Source organism: Gracilinanus agilis, chromosome 3, assembly GCF_016433145.1.
Source record: "Gracilinanus agilis isolate LMUSP501 chromosome 3, AgileGrace, whole genome shotgun sequence".
NCBI lineage: Eukaryota > Metazoa > Chordata > Mammalia > Didelphimorphia > Didelphidae > Gracilinanus > Gracilinanus agilis.
The window spans coordinates 455770383-455797059 of NC_058132.1; the positions used below are offsets into that span (position 1 = coordinate 455770383).

The following is a 26677-nucleotide window of genomic DNA, read 5'->3' on the forward strand; positions in this document are numbered from 1 at the left end:
TAAGTTATTCTAGTTAAATTTTCCCTATACTTTTTTATGCTGTACCTACCACTAATTTATGACATGTCTCCTTTCATGCCGCCTCTTAATCAGAAAATATTCATGTAAAAATATTAGCTGGAAGAGGTAAAGTGGCAATAGTGGGATTTATTTTTTAAAGCTGCCATAATTCCATTTCAGTACCATTTTCATATGTATTTAAACATGTCTTCAAGGTTTACATTTTCACTTATTTGTATGTGTTTGGCTGGATTAAGCTTTGTAATTGTGACCAATATTTAGGCTGTGACCATTGTCTTATCACATACATTAGTTGTAATAAATGTCCACTCTTACACCATTGCAGTGTGTTTATCTCTATCCAAAGGATTGTTAGTAAGAATAGCAGCTGCTGGAAAGGGAGATTCCATTAAGACATAAATATGTTAAGTTCCTTTACTAAAATTAAAATAAAAACAAACCTCAATAATTGTTATTGTTATAAGTGAACACAAGGTAGATTCAAATGAAGTTTTAACACAAAACACTTTTCAATTTATTAAAAATAAGAATGCTACTACAATAGTCTTATACATTTATTTTACAAAACAATAAATAACATTTAAACTTATGTACACTATTCTGTACTTTCTGAAGGAACATCTTTACACCAGCATTTATTCTAGATAATCAAAAATAAAACCAGAGCTTGTGGCTTAAATATTAGCAATAATTAAGATTTTTGTGATGCTTTTCGGATATCACTGATAATAGCTTTTTGTTCATTTCTTCTACTGTATTGAAAAAAGCCAGAGATGATGATAACCAGAGATTCATTTATGTCCCACTCACATATGAAATGAGTCAAACCACTAACAGTTGTACTTCTAGATAATCTTTACTTTAAATGAGTAGTTTTACCATGTTGGAAAAATACCACAATCCTTACATGTGGGCTCTCAGGGTTCTTGAAGGCCATGCCAGCAGAACAGTTTCTACTACACTGGAGAGACCTTGATAAGCACCGTGCCTTCTTTAAGGGAGGCCAAGTTCTGAGAAGCAGCTTATGAAGACTCTACTCAAAATGTAAAAGGGTTTACAGACTGTATCAATAGAAATCACAGATCCATGAAGTGAGGATACAAGTGACATTTCCATTCTGTCCAATTAATAAGTGGGCTAGGATGTCTGAAAAGCAAATGGCTATTATCAAATTCATCAGTCTTGGTTGGCACCTCGGGCAAGACTCAGTTTTCCTTGAAGAAATTTTAATCAAGGAAAAGACAAATGACAAAAAAGACTTGTAAAAGATTTTGAATAATGAAGAAATCTTTTAAAGTATAACTTCATGTTTGTTCCTGAAGGGAGAGAAACAAAATATCCATTAATATTTCATACTATCAGATTAATATCACCAAAGCCATTTGTTAACACTCCCAAATCAAATGACTATTTTTTTTTTACTGGAATGTTAAGACAAAATTACAAGTTTCACATTATTTAATCTTGTATGTACACTCATTTGGGGGAAAGTGGTCATATGCATACAATATTCATCATTGAAAGTCAATTACAAAATAGTTTTATGGCAAAAACAATTTAAGAGCATTTTCATTAAGTCAACAAAACTGTTTTGGAAGATTGCCAGAAGACCAATTAAGCAACATGGTCCACCATTTAGGTTCCTTTCATAGAAGGTAAGTTAAAAACTCTTCCATCCCATACTTTGTATCATTCTTAGAAACTCGACTTTTAAAATAAAGTAACCCATTTCTCCATTTCCTCTACTTTGTTTCATATAAAAACATTTTATGTCTTGTTCTAGTTAGTCAAATTTCCTAGCTACCTTCCACCTTGAAAGTTATTAATAGGAAAAAAGCTGCATATTTTGCAAGGGAAAAGCTTTTCCTAATAAGAAAATTAGGAGCAGCATTTCCATTTAAAGCTTATGCACGCTACAGTGTTAAGGCAAAAACAAAATTTGTGTTTCCCTTTCTCAATTTTATCCTTTTTCCTTTTTGTCCAATCTATTAGGACATTTATGTTATTGGTACTGCTATAAACATGAATATTCAGTGAAAGTGATTCAACTTCAGTCTACCCAAGAGTTGGGGAGAGGGAGGTGTCTTTTTTCCCCCAAAGTGCGAGTGTTGTATTAGACTTTAAATTGGTACAAAAACTACCTTTTGAATTGCATTTATAATACAGGAAATTTATAATACAGGATTTGAAAAGTTGGTTAAAATTGAGAAAAGTAACCACCAGTCCTAAAAGATACATTTTTGAGATCAACATGTCTCAGTATGAAAAAAATGTATTTTTGCAATTTAAGTATTTCTGTCTCTGCTGGTTGACCTCTTCCTGTCCCGACTCCTAGACCTAGATGTACTTTTGCTTTGGCTTCTTCGGCTTCTACTTTGGCTCCGGCTTCTTCGGCTCCGATCCCTCTTTCTTCCTCTACTTCGTGAACGTCTCCTCTCGTGACTTTTGGAGGAATGTTTATGGGACTTTTTCTTACTCCTGTGATGATTACTTTTCTTCCTCTCAGATTCCCCATTTCTTTTATAAGAATGATCTGGACTGGGACTTCGCCTCCTTCTTGATCTGCTGTAATATTCTTCATGGTAACTTGTCCTATCTCTCCTTTCTGAGCTTTTACCAAATGATGTATTTGCCCAATCAGGAGACATGTGTATGTCTCTATTAGCTTCCCAAAATTCATTGTTGGGATTTCTAAATACATGAAGAAAATTACAGTGCTTCCCTCTTGGACACTTTTGTCTTCCAAATAAACCTATAACAAATAATGAAAAAGTAGTCAATAGATACCTCACATAATTTGCTTTTGCCTAGAAAATTTTTATTTTATGTGTGCTAATGACTTTTATCCCCCCTACTATAATTTTGGGTAAAAGTAACAAAAACAATCCACAACACAATTAGTGGTTATTTCACCGTGGGAGTAATCAAACAATTGGCTACAACAAATATGCAATAAAAAAATAGTGAATGACATTTAAATTATTTGTTAAATTTTGGGATCCTCAGAAAGTTTAAATCTTCATGGCAAAGTAAAAGGCACACTAAAAGAATAAGGATCAGAAAGCTTGTTTTCTAGTCCTAGCCAGTCCTACCATGCACTAGAACAGTGATGGGCAAACTACAGCCCGTGGGTCAGATGCAGCCCCCTGAAATCTGGCCCTACAACATTATTCCTAATCTGACGAATACAAGGAGTAGGATACAATACAATGAAACTTCGAAAGAGTTGCCTTAGAAACAGACTGACAGATGAGCATTTCCTTTCCTTTGGCCCCCTCTTTAAATTAAAAAGTTTGCCCATCACTGCACAGGTCTATGCCCACAGGCAAGTTCTTTCTCTGTAGCAAAGATATTGACTATACAATCATAAGAGCCTGTGTAGCTTCTATGGCACAAAGAGATGAAAGTGTTATACAATGGTAGTTCCTGGCAAAGTGGAAGAAGACGGGTGTGCCCAGATACGAAGCAGTATCTTAAAAGTCAAATGACAGTGGAATTAAGAATACTGAATTGGAGGCTAACTAGGTGAAGGATTTGTGCATGGTTTCAAGAAGACTGAGTTTTTAGGCAATTCTTGCCAAGAAAAGCCGTTTGGGGGAAAAAAAAAAAGCATAAGATACTGTAACTTCTTAAAAGCACCATCTAACCCATTCTAATTTGAGAGGTAGATTTCACTCAATTCAACAAACATTTACATAACAGAACTGCTTAAGAGCAGCTGCTAGAAGTTGTTCATACATAAATTTATAATCATGAAGGACAAAATACTGAGAGGCAGTCCTGAAAGAACTGGAGTTAAGGACATCTGTACAATAAAAGTACTTGGGCACAATATTTATATAGGGCTAGGTATGGATGGCTAGTAGCCCACACTTCTGAACAAGAGGTAAATATGTGGAAGGGAAAAGGAAGATTTGCTGTTCAGTAGCATCTTACTCTTTGTGACCCAATGGACCACAGTATGACAATGGGTTTTTATTGGCAAAGATGCTAGTATTATTTCTGTGCCCATTGAATTAAGGCAAACGGGTTAAGTGACTTGCCCAGAGTCACAAAGCTAGTGTCTGAGGCTGGATTTAAAGATCGTCTTGACTGCATGTCATTGTCAGATGGTAAATACCTAGAATAAAAACTAAAGGAGCATGTGTTATTCTTGTTTATGATGGTAAACAAATGAGATTTATTGTTACTTCAGCATCTGGATTATCAAACTAAATAATTTTCAAAGAATTGGAATACAGTAAAAAGACTAAAATCATTCTAATAGAATTTAAAAGAAGGCATTTCAAGAACTTGTAGGGCCTCAGGACTAATTACTGTATGCATAAATATGCATATCTAAATATAATATGCATAAATGATGATGTGAACCAATGAATTACAATATGATACCAGATTATAATCTTACATTTTTATTCCATCTCTAATTCTTTTGGTATTTTGAATACTACCTCTACATAAAAGACACTTGAAACAGATAAAACTAATGCTCTTAATATAACTTCTTTGGTAAGTCAATCCCATTTCCTTTCAACAAAATCTGTGGTTTTGAAGTTTTTGTAGAAATGAGTGGCACTTAATCAGGTAAGAAGGTTTGTAACTTGATAACAGTTTCTTCTAGGTTAGATCTCCACTTAGAGATACAGTAGAAAGCAATTATTCCCCATTAAAAAAGGAATTAACATGAAGTTATAGCAAAAGACTACACATATACTTTATGCAATATATTTAAAACAATAATAGTTCATCTGATATTCCTCACTTGAGAGGGACAAGAAATGTCTGAGTTCTTTTCAAAAGCTTTGTTAAACTATTTAGGGAAATGATGGGGAAAGCCTAACTTGTCTAACCTAATAATAACATGTAGAATCTGATTCTATGGGCACTGTTCACCCTGTCAGTTAGGGCAGGTTATCCTAAGGCTTGGTCTCCCACCTCTAATAGTTAAAAACTTGAGGGTTTAGGGATCCCAGAGACTCAGTGGACCCTTAAAGTCAAAACTATTTTCATAATACTAGATGTTTTTATTTCTAATATAGTAAATCTAGATAGCTATGTAATATAAATAAGAGCTTTTTGGAGGATCCTTTATAATTCTCAAGCGACCAAAAACCATGAGAATCACCAGCCTTTGATCCTTAAGTTCCTTATCCCATTAACAATCCATTATTATTATTGATAATACTAATTATTATTATTATGTTTTGCATATAAAAAGGCAAGCCTTTAGTTTTGTTACAGTTTCCTTAGTAAAGTGGAAAGAATACTGGATTCAAATTTTGATTTTGCAGCCTCTTTTATTTCTGTTACCTCAGTTCCTCTAGGACTCAATTTCCTTATCTTTTAAGTTGAAGAATATGAATTCAGTGACCCCTGAGGTCCTTTTTCCAACTCTAGAGCTAGGAACCCAGGTAGCTCAACAGTTTCTTTTCAAACTATAATAATCTACGTTACCACAAATAGCCATTTTCCACCGTGTTACTGGTGAGAATTCACACTGAAGCTGTCTTCCTGCATACCATCGTCCATTGAATAGAGAGAATGCTGCTTGACATTCTTCCTCCCTTTAAATAAAATTAGAAACAGAATTTCGTGGATTAACTTCATTATGAATTAACAATAGGAATAACTGATTTAACTTGGTTCATTATTTCTATTATCCACTGGATGGTGTTTTTCTCACTACAGATTTGTATCATTCCTTAAAAAGTCTATTTCTTAAAACCTATACATTTAAAAAAAATAAAAATCTGAAGCCTTTTGTCTACTTACATCCTGCCCTCCGTTTTAACTCTGAGTCACCAAAAGGTCCCAAGCAAAGCCAAGTGGTGGTGACAGATGACACATATTTTACTAGGCTCTGACATATCTGCAGGTAGGTAATAATGCAGCAGAACATCCTTACTTATCAACCTAAAAGCTGCACCAAAACAATGCTTTTTTCTACAACTCCTGTGGCAAGGAAGTTGATCTAGGACCAAGCTTCTTCACTAAAATATCATAACATAACATTAATAACAATATTACTTATATTTGTACAACATTTTATCCTCACAACTATACTAGGTGGGGAGGACAAAGAGCATTATCTCCATTTTACAAATGAGGTTCAGTAATGCTAACTCAACTTGTCCAAAATCCTATGGGTAGAAGTTAAACTTGGGTAGATTAATTCTAGATTTAATGCTCTTTTCACTTTCTCACATTGTCTCTAATTGGTATAATTAATATAATGGAGCTAATCTATGATTTTGTCTTCTCTGTTGCCCAAGAGAGACACTAAAAGAAAATTTAGTTTTGAAAGATTAGAATACTTTTCAGAAGCATCAATATGTGACTTATGTTAAAAAATTCCAACAAGACTATTTTTAAGTACAAGCTTAATGCCTTTCATATAGTGCAATAGCATAGCAGAGTTCTAGGTAGTTAATTGCTATCTTGGAAAATAAACATTAAATGTTTTACATAATGAATTCTCTGGCATGTTAAATTTATTTCTTATACCTACCATCAATATATTAGATGATCTGAAAAAATTGTATTTTATCATTTGGTGGCAAAATCTCAACTCAAGCAAAGTAGGCCTATACTCTTACAAGCCCAAAGCAAGCATACTTACGACTGATACTGCACATATACATTTCCTCTAAGATGAGGTTCAAAGTTGCAGCTGACCTACGAAAAAAAGAAATATTTTATGACTAGAAAATACAAAAAGGGGCTAATATGGCCAAAATGGAAAATGATCAGCAACATCATCAAAACAAATGCAATGTGGATAGGAGGGCATCCCAAAGATTGTCATGATTTTAAAATACTCTCTTCAGTAAAGATTTTCTGAGTTCCTACTATGTGCAGGGCAATCACAAAGAAAGTGAAAGTTGCCCATAAATAGTTTATATTCTACTGAGCTGTTCATTTATGTCATCCTTTTTGTTCCAGGTTCAGAATTTTTTCAATTCAGGTGATGAATTTGATATAATTAATAATAGCATGCCAAGTTTTGTGAAGAACTGTGTATACTTTTTTTTTCAATATTGTTTTTTCCTCTTCCTACCCCTCAAAGCTACCTCAAATCCACATAATACAATCTTATTTATTTAGGTAGTAGAGTAACACTTCAAAAATGTTATCAGCCCAAGAAAGTTACAAAAAGTATTTATCTTAGATCATTAAAGAAATAGCACTACTAACTGGTTCTTTGAAGATTAAAAATATCTTTTAAAGGCTTCTGGCATTATTGGAAGTTGTTTATATGATAACTACAACTTGTACTTGAGAGAGTACAACAAAAGTAAAAAATGTGTCAAGGGAGAAAGGAATTCAATGGAAACTGAAAATCAGGCCAAAATACAGAGCATCCAGTTGCCTCTGACAAGTTAATGATAAGTACTCAATCCTGGATCTTTTGGAATTCTGCTTCCATTTCAACTAGCAGCAAAGAAAAATTTTAACAGAACTTCAACTTAATTTTTGCTCAACTTCCTCCTACTTCCATTATCCCTGACAACAGAGGGGAGAAATCCTGTCCTAATAGTTTAAATATATTTCTTTGGTTAGAATTAAAAGGAACTGAAACATAAAGAAGGGAACTATGTTAGAATTCAACTGCAGCATTAGGATAAGTGAAAGCATTGGGTGTAAAAAAATTTTTTTTCTTAAGAGTATTTTCTTAAAAATTAATGAGACCAGTAATTTTAAATAAAATTAACATATTCAAAATATCTGATTAATTAAAGGAAAATTATTCTCAAAATATACACGGATTATGGTTCTAATGAAGATTTTGCAAATGCTTACTTAGATGAGGTAGAAATTCTTGCTCTCCCCTCAACACCCAGTGCTGTTCTGTACTATTCTGAGAGCTAAACATCAGCCACCTTTTTCAAGTGCTTTACCTACTATAACTACTTTTTCCCCCTCTATCACATTGCTTGATTTAGTATTCCAATTAACTAGTATTTTTCTGTTCCATGACTATACCTCCTACGTTCTTAATACTTTTGATTTGCTATCAACATCTGAGTTGAAAATCTCTTTCATTTGCTACTTCTCTCAGCATTCTCATCTCACTCAGACCATTATCTCTCCTTACCTTGTTACTCTACCCAGATGCTTGCTGCTATCATTCACTGGCCTCCAGGTCAACACTCTTTTTTTTAAGAGTTCTGTTGCCCTGTCCTTGTTCTAGAATTCATCATTACTGACAGCTATTTTTTTTAATCCCTCAATCAACATTTAATAAGTGCCTATTATGTGTCTGGCACTGTGTTAATCACCAAATATACATATAAAAAAAAATAGCCCAAAGACTACCCTTGAGGAGCTCACAAACTTTTCCCCACAAATGGGGAAAGCAACATGCAAACAAATATACAACTACAAAAAATATTCAGGATAAATAGATAATAAGAAGGTGGCACTGGAATTACAATGGGTTGCAAAAAGTTTCTTGTAAGAAATGGGATTTTAGCTAAGACTAAAAGGAGTCAGAGGGCACTGACAACTCTTTTCATTTCCATGAGCTCAAACTCCCAAATCCCTCTCTATTCATTGCTTGTTCTTCCAACTCTGTCTGGGCCTTATTCAGCTTCGTCTTCCCTAGGCTCTCTGGCTCTTGCCTCACAGGCCCTGATTCTTCCAGACTGCTGATTTGATAATTACAACGCCAAGCAGATCATCACAGACTTCAAGTCTACATAGTCTACTTCCCAACCCCTCACCATCTTCTCACCTATGACATTGATTAAGAAAATGTGAGCCATCTCACTGAAACCTCATTATTTCCCCTCTCTAGCTTGGCTGTCCTTTTTTCAAAGACACATTCTTGAACTTGCCCAGAGCTCATCCCATCTATGACTGCTTTGTTATCTTCTTCCATCTCTGAGCATATGAATATGTTTATCAGAACTCACTACACATTAAAAGCCATCAAGTGATTCTGGGATTCTATGAAACCATCACCAGTTCCCTCTCCTTCCTTTCACTGCTGTGTAGTGACAAAGACTGGTCTACCCAGTTTCCAGTTCTCTGCCACATCCTGAGCCAAATAATTGTGTAATTTCTCAGTTGGGAGATTTTTTCTTAGTCTTCCCCTCCCTTTGATTTTTCTACATGTTCTGATACCATCAAACATCTCTTCCTCTAACTCATTTTTTCTATTGACTTTTCATTATGCCACTGCTTCCTGGTTCTTTTCCTCCTTTCTCTCTGTCCCAATTTCCTAAGATGAATCATACCAAAATCAAATTCTTGTGAGCCCAAACTTCTCTATTTTTAGAGTCAACCGCATCACTATTCAGGTTTGAAACCTAAGGAATTCACCCTTGACTTTACTTTTCTTTCTCCATATCTAATCCAGTTGCTAAGCCCTATCACTTCCATCTCCACAACATCTTTCCCAGGTGTCCCCTTTCTCTCAGTTTACACTTTACAATTCTAATTCAGGGCCTTAGTTTTAAGAGCTTCCTAAATGGTCTAGCTGCTTCTGGTCCCTCCTCATCCCAATCCAGTTATCACCCAGCTAATGAAATAATCTTCAAAAGGCACAAATCTAACCATGTCCCTCCCTGATCAAAAACCCTCAGTGGTTACTCACTGCCATTTAGATAAGACAAAAGCCAAATTATTTGCTGCTCTCCCCATTTCATTTTTTCAACCTCACTACACATTTTAATTATTCCACATATTCTAAATTCCAGACAAACTGGACTAGTTTGCTATCTGAACTAACAATTTCCATCTAAATTGAACTGCAGTTAACTAATAAATGATTGTAAATTTAAATTTATAAACTATTACCATCCTCTTTACACCAAGTCCTACCTTGAACTGAATAACTTTCCCCACATTCTTGAATTCTGGGAGTACATCTTCATAGAAATCTAAAAATTGCTGATAGGTTTCCTCCTCACTGTACTCCAGACTTGCATCTGTATCATAGTCATCTCTTCTGCATTGTTCCATTCCAAATGTTATAAACATACTTCTAATAAGGAGAGTTTGACTAGATGTTGGGTAATTGTGCTTACGTGAACACCTATATACAAAAGGGGGGGAAAAATTGAAATGTATTTAAAAATAACACACAACAATCCTATTTTAAATTAAATGAACTGTAGTTTCAATTAATGATTCAAATTCTATTAAGATGCCTAGAGACAGGAGGTCCTAGGTTCAAATCCGGCCTCAGACACTTCCCAGCTGTGTGACCCTAGGCAAGTCCCTTGACCCCCATTGCCTACCCTTACCACTCTTCCACCTATAAGTCAATACACAGAAGTTAAGGGTTTAAAATAAAAAATAAAAATTAAAAAAAAATTCTATTAAGAGTAAGATGCAGACCTCAACTTCTGTCAAAGCCATAAATAACTATGAACAATTGGAACATATGATAGCTTTTAGCAGGTAAGCAAGCTCTGTAGAGATATGTTCCTCCCAGACCATGAATGACTCAGCTACCTCCTGGTAAAGTGGAAGACCAACAGAACACAGTTAAGGACAAAATGGAAATTTTATTTAAAGGGATATGGTTGAGAAGGTATGATCTATCACAAGGAAAGCAAACATTAAAAAGAAAATTGGGGATTGTTAAGAGGAAGGTAAGAGCTTGGGAAAACGCTTTGTAAATCTTAAAGCATTATATAAATGTGAGCTATTATTATTGGGAAAGCACAGAGGTTACTGAGCAAATTATGATACCAAGAAATAGTTACTAGAAATGTCTAAGTAACTTAAATATCTGCTTAACTAAAAGTTAAGAAAATATTTTTGAATAGTGACAGAATTTTTAGTGGAAAAAAAAAATGGAAACAAAGTATATGCCTACTGATTCAGAGGACATGAGATGTTGAAAATGGAGTTAGAGGACCTGTATTCAAATCCAGACTATGCTTATTAGTTGTGCAAACTTGGGCCTGTTACTTCAGCTCTGTGAGCCACTGTTTCCCATTTGTGAAGTCGAGAGGTTGGTCTGGGTAGACACAAAGGACCCTTCCCACTCTCAGTCTATGATTCTATGATACAGAAATGGTTCAATGAGCTGATATAGGAATATAATAGAATAATATTGTGCAGTAGGAAAAGACAAATATGAGGAATTCAAAGAAACATGAAAAGACATGCACCAATTGATACAGAAACGAACTTAATGAAAAAGATACACAATGACTATAACAATGTAAATTAAAATATTACTGACAAGTAGCTAAAGAAAGAATTGAAAAACCAATGAAAGTACAGAACCCCCCCCCCCCAAAAATATATATAGCTTCCTTCCCACAGCATAGAAGTGGAAAACTACTAGGGAAGAATGTTGATTATACTGTCATTGTTTCCAGTGTTTTTTTACCTAACTTTTTATTGTTGCCGATATAAGAGAGGCTTCAATTTTTAAGAGTGGATGGTGTGACTGTGATATATAATCAAAAGGTATCACTAAAACCTACATTAAAAAAGAATTTTGAAAATCACTCTAAATGTGCCAGTGTACATATACAGATGTCTATAATACATGTATATTAACATTATATAAACACATTATTATACATAAAGATTATTGTACAATACACACATAATATACATAATACAGATGTTGTATAATGTATATCACATATGTATACATCATATACACCGAATATAATTTAACTTGTGATTATTGTACCATATAGAAGATTGGGCTGAAATTGTACAGTCTTCAGTAAATATTCAAGGCAATTCATCTTTTTACCAAATTACTAATGTTAAGAGTATAGAAAAGAAAATTGCAATTATTAAGGACACCAGTTAATGGAGGTTTTTCTAGTTAAAATGAGTCTTTTGGTTAAGAGTGAACAATAAAAAATTAAAATTGCAATGTACATGACAAATATTTTAAAAATGACAAAAATCTTAGGAATTGATGGATTTTATAATTACTGAAAATTAAGAGTATCACAAAAAGTCAATTGCAAAACAAAAATATGTTATTTTCCCACTGATTTCAATTACATGGAGAAGTGTAAATTCCCAGTGCCTCAATTATTATTTAAAGTTTTCCAGAAAGCTTTTCAAGTGTCAAGTGAAATAGCTCCATCCAACTGGCAGCAGTAGTATTCAAAGGTTTTGTAAATATAATCCCCTACCCCCAAGTGCTTATTAACATCAGCAGAAAACACAAAGTTCAAAATTTTGACCACTGGTTATTTATGTTGGAAAGGCTATCCATGAGTCAGTGCTTTTTATCTTACAAAAAATGTATGAAAGATCTCTGGCACTACCTAAAAAAAATACAAATAGGGTTAGGAGGTGGTAGCTTTTGGAAGGTTAAGTTTGCTGTGCTTTAAAAAATTTTCTGCTTGAGAAACTAACGATGAAAAAAAATGCTGCAAGACCTTCTAGTATTTTACTTCTAACCACATCACAACTGCTTGCACCAGTTAGATAAAATAATTTCTAGAATTCTCATCCACTTCTAAGAGCCAGAATTCTGTAACGTAGGGAAACATTTGAACATTTAGAAGGTCCAACTAGCACAAAATAATTAAAGTAACTAAATCACAAAAGTTTTCATATTTTTTTAATGTTCAAAGTACTATAGATAAAAAAAACTACATGGGCATGTGACTTAATAGGAACACAGATTCATGTTGTCCATCATACTTTGCCATCTAAGAGTTCCTTCTATCACTATGGTTTTAAGTTTACTGCATAGTTCTGGCTCCTCAATCCTACTACTACAATTAGAAAAGGCTCCACAATCAAAATGTAGGAAAGTAAAAAAGGAAAATAAATGATAGATCTATCCCTTAATACATATCATAGTGTTTCCATTGTTGAAAAATTACTTGTTTTGCATTACTCCATAGCAAGAAATTTTAAATGGGGAAAAAAAAATACTTTGAAAAATGAGTTTTTTTTAAAAAAAAAAGACAACTGCTTCAAGAGAAGATCCCTTGTCTTTTAAAGAGAGGAGCTCATATATACAAAATATTTATTGCAGTTTTTTGTAGTACTAAAGAACAGCAAGCAAAGTGGATGCCTGCTGATTAGGGAAGTGCTGAATAAACTGCAGTATATGAATGTAATGGAATATTACTGTGCCATAAAATACAACAAATATGAAGAACTGAAACTTGAAAAGATGTATAAAAAATGTTTTGCTTCCATTTACTTGTACAAAATAATAATTTAAACAACCGTCACAATAACATCAAAAAAGCAACTCCCAAGTACTTGAGAATTCTGAATGCAATTACCAAAGGTGACTTCAAAAAACTAATTTTGAACTACAGCCCTTAACAGAGACAGTTGACTGTTGTTGTAGTTGACAGTTAAGGTTGTAGAATGAGAGGCAGCCAATATTTTTACTTGTAAGGCAGGTTGAGGATGGAGAAGAGTCGTTAGCAAGTAATGATATAAAAAAAGAGCATTAATAAAACATAGGGAAAAGAATGTTGTGACTATCTTAGTGGCACAGATATATAGATAAATTAACATGTACATGAATACAGCTGCATGATCTTTTTAGGATTAATGCAATTTTAATAAATTTATGCTTCTGTCTTCTTTTGGGAAAAGAATAACATATAGTTTTTATACCCTAGAATGGGCAAATAGACACTATGAAGTACTTATGTTTTAGAGATGAACAATATTAATTTATCAAAAGAAAGACAAGTATTAACTCAAACATGCTGCATAGACTGAGGCTACTACCAACTGTGTGATCTCAGCAAGTCCTATTACTTCACTATAGCGCTAGATCGATAAACTCTCAATTAATCACCAATGTCTAAAGTCCTGAAGACAGAAACATGAAAGAATGCAGCTGAAATTGTACTACCCAAAAATGAATGTATGAATTTGGAATCTTTTTTATGTTCACTTTGATGACAGCCCAACAACATATTTTTCAATATTAATTACTGAAATTTGTACCAGCAAGAAAATGGGGAAAAGACTGTTTTATGCAAAAAAAAAAAAATCTGTAAGAAATAATCAAAAGAAAACTGCAAGAACTACAGGGAAGGAGCCTTCCCAGAAAACAACTGGGGAAAGGCCATCACAGCATTAGTTTGAGAGCAGGGTTGAAAGGTACAAAATGAACATGAGTTGATTGTAGTACACATTCAAAATTCTCAAATATATGTAAAATATCCTTTTCCTTAATGCATTTAAACATTACCTATCTCCAAATCGGCAAGATCCTGTCTTAATGTAGAATGGACAATTAGCTTGATCTTTCTCTGTCGCTCTTAAATCCACTGGTGGTTCTGGATTATGCCACGTGACACCATTTTCCAGCTGTATAAAACAATACAAGTTTATCATATGTATAATACCATTGAGGAGGTACTCTTTCAAAAGATGCCTTCAAAGTATTTTTTGTAAGGATTAAATCATTAAATTCTCAGCTAAATATATTTATAAAAGTATATAACTTTTTTTTCCCCTTAGAAAGAGGCCATTTCTTTTTTAGCTTCAAGTCCTTTCCCTATTGCCCAAATACCAAAACCTAGCATAAGCTTCCTCATTTCACTCTCTTTAAAAGATTATCTCTATTAGAATCATCTTTTAATATTTCATTGACATATATATAAAATTTGAAAAGCAGACTAACTGATTTGGAAAGCCTTAACACCAAAATAGCTGGAGGATGATGAGAGTTTTGGTTACAGTAATTCTCAAACACCATTCATGTTATAGAGATTCAATTAAGATAGAAGGACGTCCTCTGAAATTAAATCAGATCACTAATTATTTGAAAAGGATGGAGGAGTCATATCTTTCTTTAACCCAAGTAACTTTGAAACTAAAGTAATCCACATTGGTTTTTAATATTCTCAAAATGCAAATACAACTAAGCAGCACAAATAAAAACAATCAAGGTCTCACTGCTATGCAAGACCTTTTCCACAGTCCCCAGATCAAACCAATTTCTCATAATTTCACTTCCCTTTTGCAAAGTTCAAAGACTGAATTTTTGGCACCAATTATATTTTCTTATTATTAAATATCCTTTGGGCATATAAAAAGGGGGAAACAAGTGCCTTCACAAGCAAATTAATTGGCTTAGCAAAGATAAAGGAGAAGCATCTGGATTCTTATAAAAACACCACAATAGGGGGCAGCTGGGAGGCTCAGTGAACTGAGAGTCAGGCGCAGAGATGAGAGGTTCTGGGTTCAAATTTGACCTCAAACACTTCCTAGCTGTGTGATCCTGGGCAAGTCACTTAACCCACATTGCCTAACCCTTACTACTCTTCTGCCTTATAACCAATACCTAATACTGATACTAAGACGGAAGGTAAGGGTTTTATAAAAACACACAAAAAAACCACAACATCCCACCCCGCCCAATCACCAATAACTGATTCTCAATTCTAAACAAAATGAATGAAAAATACCTGACTTTCAGCCTGATCCAGCATCTTCTGCACAGCTTCCTATAAATGGTGCAAACATAGGACTAAGTGAAAACCTTGAAGTCAGGTAACTCGCATCTGGTTTCTCTGGTTAAGAACCTCATTTGAAACATTTTCTGACTTTATACATTAAAAATGCTTCATCCTGTTATTAGCTTTCTACTGCAAAGATCCCCTAAAAACTGTTAAAGGATACAGCTGAGAATATTTTCATCCAAATGGCAACAAATAATAACAAACATTTTAAGTTATTCTTAATAAAAATTTATAAGTGTCTGGAGAAGTAGAAACTTGCATATCTTCCCATAAGTAGGTACTAACTAATTTCTTAAAAAAAAAAATTATAATGAACACCGCAAAAAAATTTTTAAAAGCAACAAGAAATTTAACTCGAACTTCTGAAGGATATAATCTATAATTCTAACACTAATAATTGACATTAATGGTGGGAAAACTTTCATTTTCACTAGACAAACCAAACTTTACACGTACTGTGCAAGCTTCTAGTTAACATAACCTCCTAAGGTATGTGCAAGGGACCTGTGCAAGAAATTTCTTCTAATGTTTTCAAGTGAAGTATGAAATATTAACATTTAATAAAAATACTTAATAAAAAGCCTAATTATCCGATAATTTTGGAACCTTAACATTCCCAAAAGCTCACTTTTCCTTTTCTTGTTGTTTTTTTTTTTTTTTTTTTTTGGAAGGACCTGGCTTTATTATGGTTTGTTTCTCATATACTGCACATTGACATATTATTTTGGCCACTACTTTTCCTGCCCTGTTCCTATTCACTCTTACTATTATCAGCCTTATAATTCTCCTAGAACCTTCCACAAAGTCTCACGAATAGTAAGTCCTTAATGTTTGTTTTAAACGAACACTTCCTTTTATTAGTTTGACCATTTCCTTTGGTTTGTAGTAAAATCTTATGTACCCTAACTCTATCCTAAGGACACAACTAGAAGTTCGGCATAAGTAGTTCTGCTCATATTCCTGAAGCAATGCAAGAAAAGAGAAGAAGCATCTTTTCGAATCAAAGGGCTTGGTTCTGTTACTTACTGTGACCTGAACTATATCACTTCATCTCTCTCAGTCCTAGTTTCTTCATCTGTAAAAGAAGGGTGCTCACAAAGATAATGTAAAGTCTCTTACATGTCTATAGCCTGGGGACCTATCAAATACTGCTTGGGGCATTTTATGCTGCAAAATCCATTTCCCACTGTTACATATGGAAAGTCAGTGGTACACTTTGAATTGATCAAGTATCTTTGCCCCTTACAATTTTAAGACAGGGTCTTGATAAGGACCACATAAAAAGTGCAATTTGTTGTTCAGTCATTTTCAGATTCTTCGTGCACCTATTTTTGCAATTTTCATGGCAAAGATACTGGAGTGGTTTGTCTTTTCCTTTTCCAGCTCATTTTACAGATGAAGAACTGAGGCAAACAAGGTTATGTGACTTATCCATGGTCACAGAGCTAAGTGTCTAAGGCCATAGCTGAACTTACAAAGATGTCATTCTTATTTCAAGCTGGTGCTCTATCATCTGTGCAACCTAGCTGCCCTTGCAATAATATATAATAGTTTTTAATGAACAATAAACTTAAACTTGCTTTTTACATAGCAATATTTGCTGAAGTCTTGACTAGTGAATTCTAATACACAAGGTATCATTATCAAACAAAGAAATGCATGGATTGTGGTATTCATTTTATTATAGGTACCACTTGTACATTTTATACTCACAGGCTACTTTTTACCATCAATCTGTAATTACTACAATTATTATTCATACTTGTTCTTCTAAGTTTACATTCTTAAGGATCCCTTTTATAAAAAGGAAATGTTCCACGCTATCCCTTACTCTAAGCCCTACAACTAGGGAATGTGAGTATTTAATGCAGTCATTGTAAATTACCCAGATGATCTAATGGAAGATGCGAATGGGCTCAAAACCCCAAGAATTTTCAACCTCACCATTTTTACTTAATCCCATTCAAGACCAATGACCACCCAATTCTATCTTGTTCCCACTCAATAATTTATAGAAAAGATACATCCTGATGAACCAGTCAAGGAAAGATCAGCTGTGACATCTTTTGAATAAATACACGGTTAAGGAGCAGCAGCAAGATATCCAAGTCAAAAGTTAAAAAAAAAAGGTACAATCCAACACATACCAAATTTCTCACATGAAAAGAAATTAGACAATAGCTAGAATTAGTTCCTAATAGCCTGAATTGTTAAGTAAATCTAAATCTGACACTCCTTCCTCAAAAAAAGTTCCCCAAATTATCCTAACAACTCATCTAATCCATGTGCATCTATACATGTGCAGATATGCAGATACACACACACACACACATATATATACACACTTTCTGTCATGTAAACTATCAAATCTGCTGTGAAATAAAATTCTATAAGAATATATTAATTCTTGAAAAGTTAGTTTATTAGAACGTCACTATACCACTCTGCTACAGAGCAGGGTTCGGCAACCCTTTTGGCCGTGAGAGCCATAAACACCACATTTTTTAAAATGTAATTTTGTGAGAGCCATACAGTGCTCACAGTGCGTGCTCCTGTAACAGCGCCTGAAAAAAAATTGACTTTATGGCTCCTGCAGAAAGAGCTATATCTGGCCCTCAAAAGAGCCAGATATGGCTCGAGAGCCATACATTGCCGACCCCTGCTACAGAGCATAATTCAGCATCAAGAGTTCCTGAAGTACCAGTACTAAGTTGGTTTCAACTATCTTAACCGGCCTAAAGATTAGCAAAATAGTGAACTTCCACTTTTACATACAAATTACACCTCCAGATTTCTTTTAAAGTTTAAATAATATTCTGAATTTTACTTCTAAAGCTTATTCTTTATGCCCATTATCCATTCCATCTGACACTAAAAGAGGATACGCAGTGCGTTTATCCTCCTAGGACAGGAATCACCTCTCTGTCTCTCTTCTCCTGTTGTCTCTGTTCTTCTTCTTGTTTCTCTTTCCTTTGCTGTTCTTCCCATTCTTCTTTGATCTTTCTCTTTAAAAGAAAAAAAAAGGCAGGGGGGGAAGGTAAGCTTTTTTAGAATCACCCTCCAAAAACAAAGCACTTAAGCCAATGCACATAACAGTAAAAACGTAAATAAACAGGTTAAGTAAGCATAAACCAAGTTAAAAATGTTTCAATGGCTATCAAGAATTTAGAATATCATTTCTTATTTCAAAATGTATTTCATTCTTAAAAAATTATGAGTAAACACCAGGTGGCAAATTTGGGTTTGATTAGTACTGCACCTCTTCTTCTTCTTGACGCCTTTTTGCTGCCTCTTCCTTTTCCTTCTTAAGTTTAAATTCTTCTTGAGCCTTCTGTTCCCTCAGCAACCACTCCTCATGTAACTTTTGCCTACAGAAATAATCAAATACTCATAAAAAGCAAACTGTCAATCCAGACACATATTTGAATATGGCTTCATACATCACTTTAAAGGACCAACATCACTGTGCTAGGTGCTAAAGATTTAGATAAGATACTCCCTGCTCTTATGGAAATAATTGTGTAGCATAGAAATGTGCCATGTAGACAAAAGTTTACAATACAAAAAAATATGTATATTTACTTTATGTGGTCTTAGAGGAAAGTTCAATTGCATATTAGAGAAATTAGGAACTATTTAATGGAAGAAGAAAAAATTTAAATTTAGATATGTGAGGGTAAGAGTTCAAGATAGGAAAACATTCCATTTATTGGATAAGATATTCCAGACCTAAGAAATGGCGAAAGCCAGAATATACTGGGGATGTCATGTTGTATAAAGTAAGGCTGAGTAAAGAGGATAATAAAAGCAGCTTATAATCTGAATACCTAATTAAGGAGTTTCAACTTAACTCAATAGGCAGTAAGAAACCACTGATATAGACATGCATAAGGAAAATTAATCTGGCAGAATTATGAAGGATGGATTAGATTAGGAGAAATGGATAATTAATATATATATATATATATATATGTTTAAACCCTTACCTTCCATCTTGGAATCAATATTATGTATTGATGGTAAGGGCTAGGCAATGGGGGTTAAGTGACCTGCCCATGGTCACACAGCCAGGAAGTGTCTGAGGCTGGATTTAAACCCAGGACCTCCCATCTCTGGGCCACCTAGCTGCCCCCAGAAATGGATAATATTAAGGCAGTTTGGAGGCTACAATCTGTAACGATTAAAATTGATAAAGGCTGTTATTATGAGGAAAAATATTTTAAATAAAGCCATGTTAGTAGAAGTTTCTCTACCTTTTACCTTCCTAATTGTAAATAAACTACCATAAAAATGTCCTGACTTGGGTCTATTTTAATTATGGAATCAATCTGAATTACTGATTCCTGGAGACCACACCTTAAAATATATATCTATATAATATCTAATTTCTAAATATTACAAATCAGGCTATTATCAATAAGCATTTGTTAAGCACTTACTATGTACCAGATATTATTCTGGGTACAGAATGAATAACGAAAGACAATAATACTACAGTGGTAGCTATGGGAATAAAGAGGTTTAGATATGAGAGCTATTAGGGGAAGAATCAAAAGAACTTGGTAACTAGTTGTGAGAACTAGGGAAAATAACAGCAAAGGTATCAAGGTTTTAATATAAGAAAGTGGGTGAAGGAGCCTTGCATCTCCAAATGCTTCAATCAACACATTTCAAACTGGACATTCCATAGACATCTTGAAGTTCAACACATCCAAAACAGAACTCATTATTTCCCCCTAAGAGCTCCCTTCTGAACTTTCCTAGTACTGCTAAATTACAATCACCTTCCCGCCACCTGCAACTTTGCTGTTATCTCCTTCAATCTATTCTTATATTCACCTGACACATCCAATCCTCACACTTAGTAGTACCTAGTACATAGGCTCTTAATATGTACTGGCTAACTAAGCAATGCACTGCCAAAATGTATTTCTCTTATATATTCCCTCCTCTATGGTCACACAGAGTGCAGGTGCTAATTACCTTTACCTGGACTTCTCTTTTACCTGGTTTCTCTCACTCAAGTCTCTTCTATTTAGCTGCTAAGGATTTTTTCCCCCCACTAAGTCTGACCACATCACCAACCTTACTGAATAAGCTTCTGAAGCTCCCTATTACCATCTGAATAAAATGAAGTTATTTTGCTTTAAAGTCCTTCACAACCTGATCTCTTCCTACAAACAATAGCCTACTAGTGGTTCCTTAAGCAAGACATTCCATCATCCATTTCTATGCCTTTGCATTCAATGGATATCCACCTATCCTTGCCCCTTCATTTCTTTCTCTTTATCTCCATGGCTTTCTTCAAAGTTCACTCAAAGCTTTCCTTCTTACAAGAATCCTATCCTGGTTCCCCTATTGCCAAGTACATCCCCCTTTCAGATATTCCAAGTTATTTATGTAATTCTAATATGGTAGAATGTAAGCTCCTCCTCCCTTCAACCCTCCTCAAATCCTACTCTTGAAGCCTTCAGAGTACCTTTCAAGAATGGAATATTCCCACTGGAATTTTGAAGGACCCCTTGATCAATTTCCAAAATAACACAGGCTTGATGTTCCAATTTCTAAATTATTATATTCTGCCCCGAAGTATAACTACCAGCAAAGAAGCTGACACATACATTACAGAAGATGTTAGTACTATCCTACAACATTTATGCTTACAAGCATTAATGTTTCTATTTAATATATTTCATCATATCACTACTAACCTTTCAGCTTCTAACTGTTTTTCCTCTTCTTCCATTTGTTCAACAATAGATTCTTCTTCTTCTTCATCTTTCTGTGACAGTCCTGAAAAAATGAATATTTTACTTAATTGCCTTGGTGTTCTACAACTTTCTTTAGAATTTTATGTATGCAAAAAGAAAAGTGTTTAGTTATAAATCATGATGAAAGGCATAATAAAAGTTTTTAAAAGAACTTCTAACAAGAATTTTATTCCTCCTATTCATGAATTCAAAAATGAAAAGTTCACAACATTGTAAAAATTAATCAATGACCTACAATCCTAAACACAATTTCAGAAATCATATTTTAAAACAATGAGAGTATAAATTATTTTGATTAAGTTGACAGGAATGAAAAACCTTCAAGTTTTAGAAGGGACTATCTCATTATTTTTTTACTTTAAGACACAAATGTTTATTCTTTGTTATGGAAGAAAAGGTTATTTTATAATTTCCTGTTGTAAGCAAGACTAGTTTGAAAATTATTTATTGTCGATGACATTTACCAATGATAAGGCAAGTCACTTAACCTCTTTGGGATCCAGTTTCCTCGTTTGCAAAATGAGGTTGAATTAGATGGCCTCTGATGTCCTTTTAAGCTCTAAGCTTAAGATCCTATGACCCTGTACAATTCATCATGGAGAACATTCATTTAATTTTAGAGAAGCTTTAGAGCTAGTGGTAGATTGAAATAAACAGCATCACATTTTTCTTGAGCATTTTTATTTTGATGGTTCCCTAAGAGCTGAATTCGATAAGTATGCATGACTTCAGTGATGTGGGAAATCCAGATATAGAAATTCCCTCAAATGATGCCAAAGGTAACTAAGTCTTATAAGTCAAACTCTTGGATTAGAATCTTAAAAGAGTCACCTGAAGTTCCAAGAAATCATGTAACTTGTCAACATTCACACACCTACTAAGAATCAGAAGTATTATTTAAACCCATTCTATCCTACTGTAAGCTTAAAAATTAATATACACTATCTCTAAGTATTATATTTAATAAGATTTATTAATAACTTGAAGTAAAGGAAAATAAAAAGTTAGAGTAAAGAGGGAGCTAACCCAGCTGCTATCTCGAGAGAAGAGACCCCCAAGGAGGATTACAGCCAACTTATAAACAAAACATGAGGTAGAGAGGAAAGGAATTCTGGGGAATGTAGTGTACGCACTACATCAAATTAATGCCTTAAAAATATACTGGAGTAGGGGGCAAGTAGGTGACTCAGAGGATTAAGAGTCAGGCCTAGAAACAGGTGATCCTAGGTTCCAATCTGACATCAGACACCTTCTAGCTAAATCACTGCCTAACCCTTATTATTGCTCCAAATACAGGATTGATTCTAAGACAGAAGGTAAGGCCAGTTGGTTGGTCTGTCTGTCTGGCTCTCTCTCAGAAGCATAGTGAAAGGAAGTCCTGATTTAAAATACCCCTATTAGACACATGGTCTTGTGCATGTCACTTAACACTGTGTTTCATACAAATTCTTTAAGAGTTTAAATTACAAATGAGTTGCTGATCTGCTTTGGTGTTTTCTCATTTATAATTCCCTACATCAATGAAATTATAGATCTGGATCAATAATAATAAACAATTGTATTAAATAGTTAATTATTAAAAGATAATTGCTAATAAATGGAGAAGAGCTACTAGACTTGTCAAAGAAAAGCAGAATTATTCAGGGTCCCAGGGAGCAGAAGAACAGAGGAGCCTAACCATATTGAACCCAGAGGACACTTAGAGAATTTTTTTTTAATCGGTGGGGTGTCAAGATAATTCCACAAAGTCTGGACTTTAGAAAAGAAGTTCAGAGAGTTTGGCCTGTACTGGATGAAACACCTGGACACACAGAAGAGCTCTGATACTCTAAGAGCCATGAAAGAGGAGTCTGTCTGAAAAGAATTGTAGGGACCAGAAATATACTGGGGCCAGATAATCAGGTGTGAGAAATCCAGCCTGAAACAAATACAAATCACAAGGGAACGTAGAAGCCTAAAGGGGGGGGGGGGGGGATGAAAACAAGAAAAAGACAAAGGCATTCAGAAATCACAGTAAAATTAAAAAAAAAAAGTGAAATAAGACTCACCAGCAATTTTACACATTTATAATGGGATACTTATCTTTGTTCCACTTAAGACTAGTTTAAATGTTAGGCAGTATCAAAAAAGTCAAGGAAAGAGCAATGGATTTAGAAACAAAGGATCTGGGTTTAACCCTTAACAAAGCCTGAATAACTGAGGCAAATTGCTTAAAATTCTGTTGGCTTGAGGCTTTTGTAAAATAAGAGTTGTTCTAGATCAGTGATCTTGAACCTTTTAGAGATCGGGTGTCAGGTCCTACCCCCCATGGCCCCCCAAATCTAGTGCCCCTCCCCCTTGCCCAACACAGGGGAGAGAGGAAGTGCTCCTATTAGGCTGCTGGGCAGAGAGGCAGGTGAAATGAGGAATGTCCTTAGTGAATGTGGAGAGGGGGAAGGGAATGGCTCCAGTCCTCTACATGCCATCTTTGGCACCCATGCCATAGGTTCACCATCACTGCTTTAGATGATCTATTAGATCCCTTCCAGCTTTAAATCCAAATTCTAGATCTAAATCTATGATCCAATATGCAGAACACCAAAGGATGTTCCTTGAGAAATATCTTTAAGAACAGTCTAATGTTACAGTTTTAGGTTATGTCATGATGCCTTGTATTTTTCTTATGCTCCAAGAATTTCTAATTTGTTTTAAATTTCTAAGTCATCAAAAAATCAAAATATTCAGAAAGAATGCTTAAGTTCCTCATTTCTTTAAAAAGGTCAAGTATTGTTTGTTCACTGAATACACATTAAGAGGAAATTATGATTTTTTTTTACCCCCAGCACAAATTGCCTATTGATATTTCTTCTTTTAGCTAAGGGATGTGATTTTTTTTTAACCTTTACCTTCCATTTTAGAATCAATACTCTGTATTTGTTCTAAGGCAAAAGAGCAGTAAAGGGTAGGCAATGAGGGTTAAGTGATTTGCTCAGGGTCACAAAGTTAGGAAGTATCTGAGGCCAGATTTGAATCCAGGACCTCCCATCTCAGGGCCTAGTTCTCTATCTACCTAGCTGCCCCCAAACAAGGTAATTTTAAAAACTTAACCAAGTGAAAGAGAAAACAACTGCAATCTCTTGATTAGTAATTTTTTAAAAGAAGAATTTTTAACATTAAAACCCTTTAAAGCTTTTTTCTGTATGTCCAAAACTTTTATACAGCTACCTGTAATTCCCGATCCTAAGTATCTCCTGTTAAGATAGTAACTTAAAAAAAAAATAAGGATAACCTTAGTTGGGTAGGTGAAAGTAGAGGAGACAAAATTCAGAACATTCAACTTTTTTCTTTGGCGAAGCTGGTAAAACTTTGGATTGGTAAATGATTGGCATAAAGTTTATATGCTACCCATAGATTCTAAATGACTACCCAGTTTTTGACCATTATAATCATATAATCAACTATGAATCATATGTCAACTATGAGCCTGGCACAGCAACGAGAATGTAAAACCACACTGGGTCATAATAATTATTCACGAAGTCTAACCTAATCAAAGTAGTTTTCTGTTTGTCTGTCCAGTTGCCCCAAGGATCTGAACAATTCCAAAGGATTAGGAAATGAGAAACAGCTGTGCTTTAATAAACCTAGAGTTGGGATTCAGGAAACCTCTATTTTAGAATTTTCTCTGCTATCTTTGTTATCTTAGGAAGTTCACCAGCCTCTTGTGCTTCATTCAGTATCTTCAAAGATCATAAAGGGATAATATCACCTGCTCTATCTATCTTACTCTTGCTAAATCTTCCATCAGGAAAATCATCAACCTCTTGTACTTCATTCTGTACCCTCAAAAATTAAAGTCAGTTGACACTGTTTCTGAATCTTGTTAACGCTTAACTCTGGGCAAGTCACTGACCTCCATTCAGCATCTTCAATTGTCAAAAATTATAAATTCACAATAATTACTGCTTACTTCAATGGCAATTATTATTAAAATTGTTATTTATATAATTATTCTATTATATAGTAATTAACACATAATTATCATATAATAAAAATTTGCTGTAGAGTTTACACTTTTCCTCACATTGACCCCATGAGGTACATTAGTGCATGTCATCACCTCTACTTTGCAAACAAGGAAACAAGCTCAGGGGGTTCAAAATGACTTGGCCACAATTAGTTGTAGACTGCATGGTTAGTGCTGGAAGCCAAGGAAACCCAAGCATAATTCCTATAATCTTTACTCTATATTGTGATCCTTGCTTGGAATGGGGCACAAATTGAACCCATTATACACAAACACACTCAGTGAGGACTTGTCCTCCCCTTATGTACCAGTTTGAGACTAGGAGTCAGACTCACATAGTAAATGCTCAAGCAACACCTGTTCTTTGGCTGTCAGTGGATGCTAATCCGTTGACATCATGCTGTATTCTGTGTGACAGTCACTGGGCTTAGAATGTTAATCATGGCTCGCCCCTGGGAGGCTGCAAACCGCTCTGGGAGCCTTCATTTTCTTATCTTTAAGTGAGGGAGAAGGGCTAGAAAGCGTCCAAAGATTCTTTCCAGCTCTCAATCTTAGTCCACCAGAGAAATGAGAGAACTGAAGATGTAGCTGTTAATTGTCCATGGAACTATAAACCAAGCATACTCGGAGGAGGATTTGGGGAGGATCAATGTCCATGCCCCGTCCCCGCTCCCGGCCGGGATCGGGGTTGTTACAGAAAAAGAAAAAAAAAAAACCCAACACCCCAAAGTTGAGGGCGAGATATCCATTACCTGAATCTCTCAACCGAGCCCGTTCCTGTCGCCGTCTGCGGCGTTTCTCTTTCTTCAGAGCAGCTCGGTACTTCTTGTGGCTGGAAGGCAGACACGCTAGGTCACTCGAGTGGCCCTGCTGCGGAGTCTCATTTCCCGCTCCCACCCTCTGGGGACGGTGACTTATCTAGCTATTGGTTACCCTCATCCTAGCCCCGGCCTCAGGCGCCCCTCACCCCACCCCGGTACCAGGGGAGACCAGTGACAGAAATGGCAACGAGGCCGTCCTCCTTTTCCTCCTAGCTGTTCATTGCAGCCCCTAGGGAAGAGCTCTCTCGAGTCACACAGCTCGGCTTACCTCGGCTTCTCCATTAACGGCAAAACAGCGGGGGCAGCCATCTTGAGAATGCCACCGCCTACTACACACCTCTTCACTTCCCTCCAGGTCAACCGGAAGAGGTGGGGTCTCGGGGAAAGACATGCGCGGATTCGCTATTACCTCCCAAGGAGGTGGGGAAGACAAATTCCCCCAATGCTACCTCACTCCGGAAATCTCCGTACTTTGTTGGGGGCGTGGGGTAGGATGCGCCCTCGTGGTGCAGGCGCAGTTGACTCACGGAGAGCTAAGGTAAAGAAGACCTAGACCTGAATCGGAAGGCGCAGACTGACAGAGAAGAAGAGGTTGAAACGTTACTCTGTCCGTTTTGT

The 26677-nt window shown here is 35.2% G+C and overlaps 1 protein-coding gene across 1 annotated transcript; it reads right to left on the bottom strand.

Moving 5' to 3' along the window:
* Positions 1 to 1953: 1953 nt before the first annotated feature.
* On the bottom strand, positions 1954 to 26451 carry ZRSR2 (zinc finger CCCH-type, RNA binding motif and serine/arginine rich 2). Its single transcript, XM_044670349.1, has 11 exons — positions 26328 to 26451; positions 25991 to 26070; positions 21173 to 21254; positions 18721 to 18829; positions 18380 to 18466; positions 15408 to 15446; positions 14186 to 14304; positions 9847 to 10060; positions 6641 to 6696; positions 5476 to 5585; positions 1954 to 2773 (listed from the first exon to the last, which is right to left on the bottom strand). Exons 1-11 carry the CDS (start codon positions 26366 to 26368, stop codon positions 2307 to 2309), a joined length of 1404 nt encoding a protein of 467 aa, XP_044526284.1. The 5' UTR covers positions 26369 to 26451; the 3' UTR covers positions 1954 to 2306.
* Between the last annotated feature and the right edge of the window lie 226 nt (positions 26452 to 26677).

What these genes read in the sequence shown, in the direction of transcription:
- ZRSR2 (XM_044670349.1), bottom strand. Translation starts at nt 26,368, where the DNA reads ATGGCTGCCCCCGCTGTTTTGCCGTTAATGGAGAAGCCGAG. An exon ending in AGGAGAAGAGAGACAGAGAG is followed by an intron (nt 15,447 to 18,379) that starts GTGATTCCTGTC and finishes CACCATTTATAG; the next exon opens with GAAGCTGTGCAGAAGATGCT. An exon ending in TGGATCAGGCTGAAAGTCAG is followed by an intron (nt 14,305 to 15,407) that starts GTATTTTTCATT and finishes TGTTTTATACAG; the next exon opens with CTGGAAAATGGTGTCACGTG.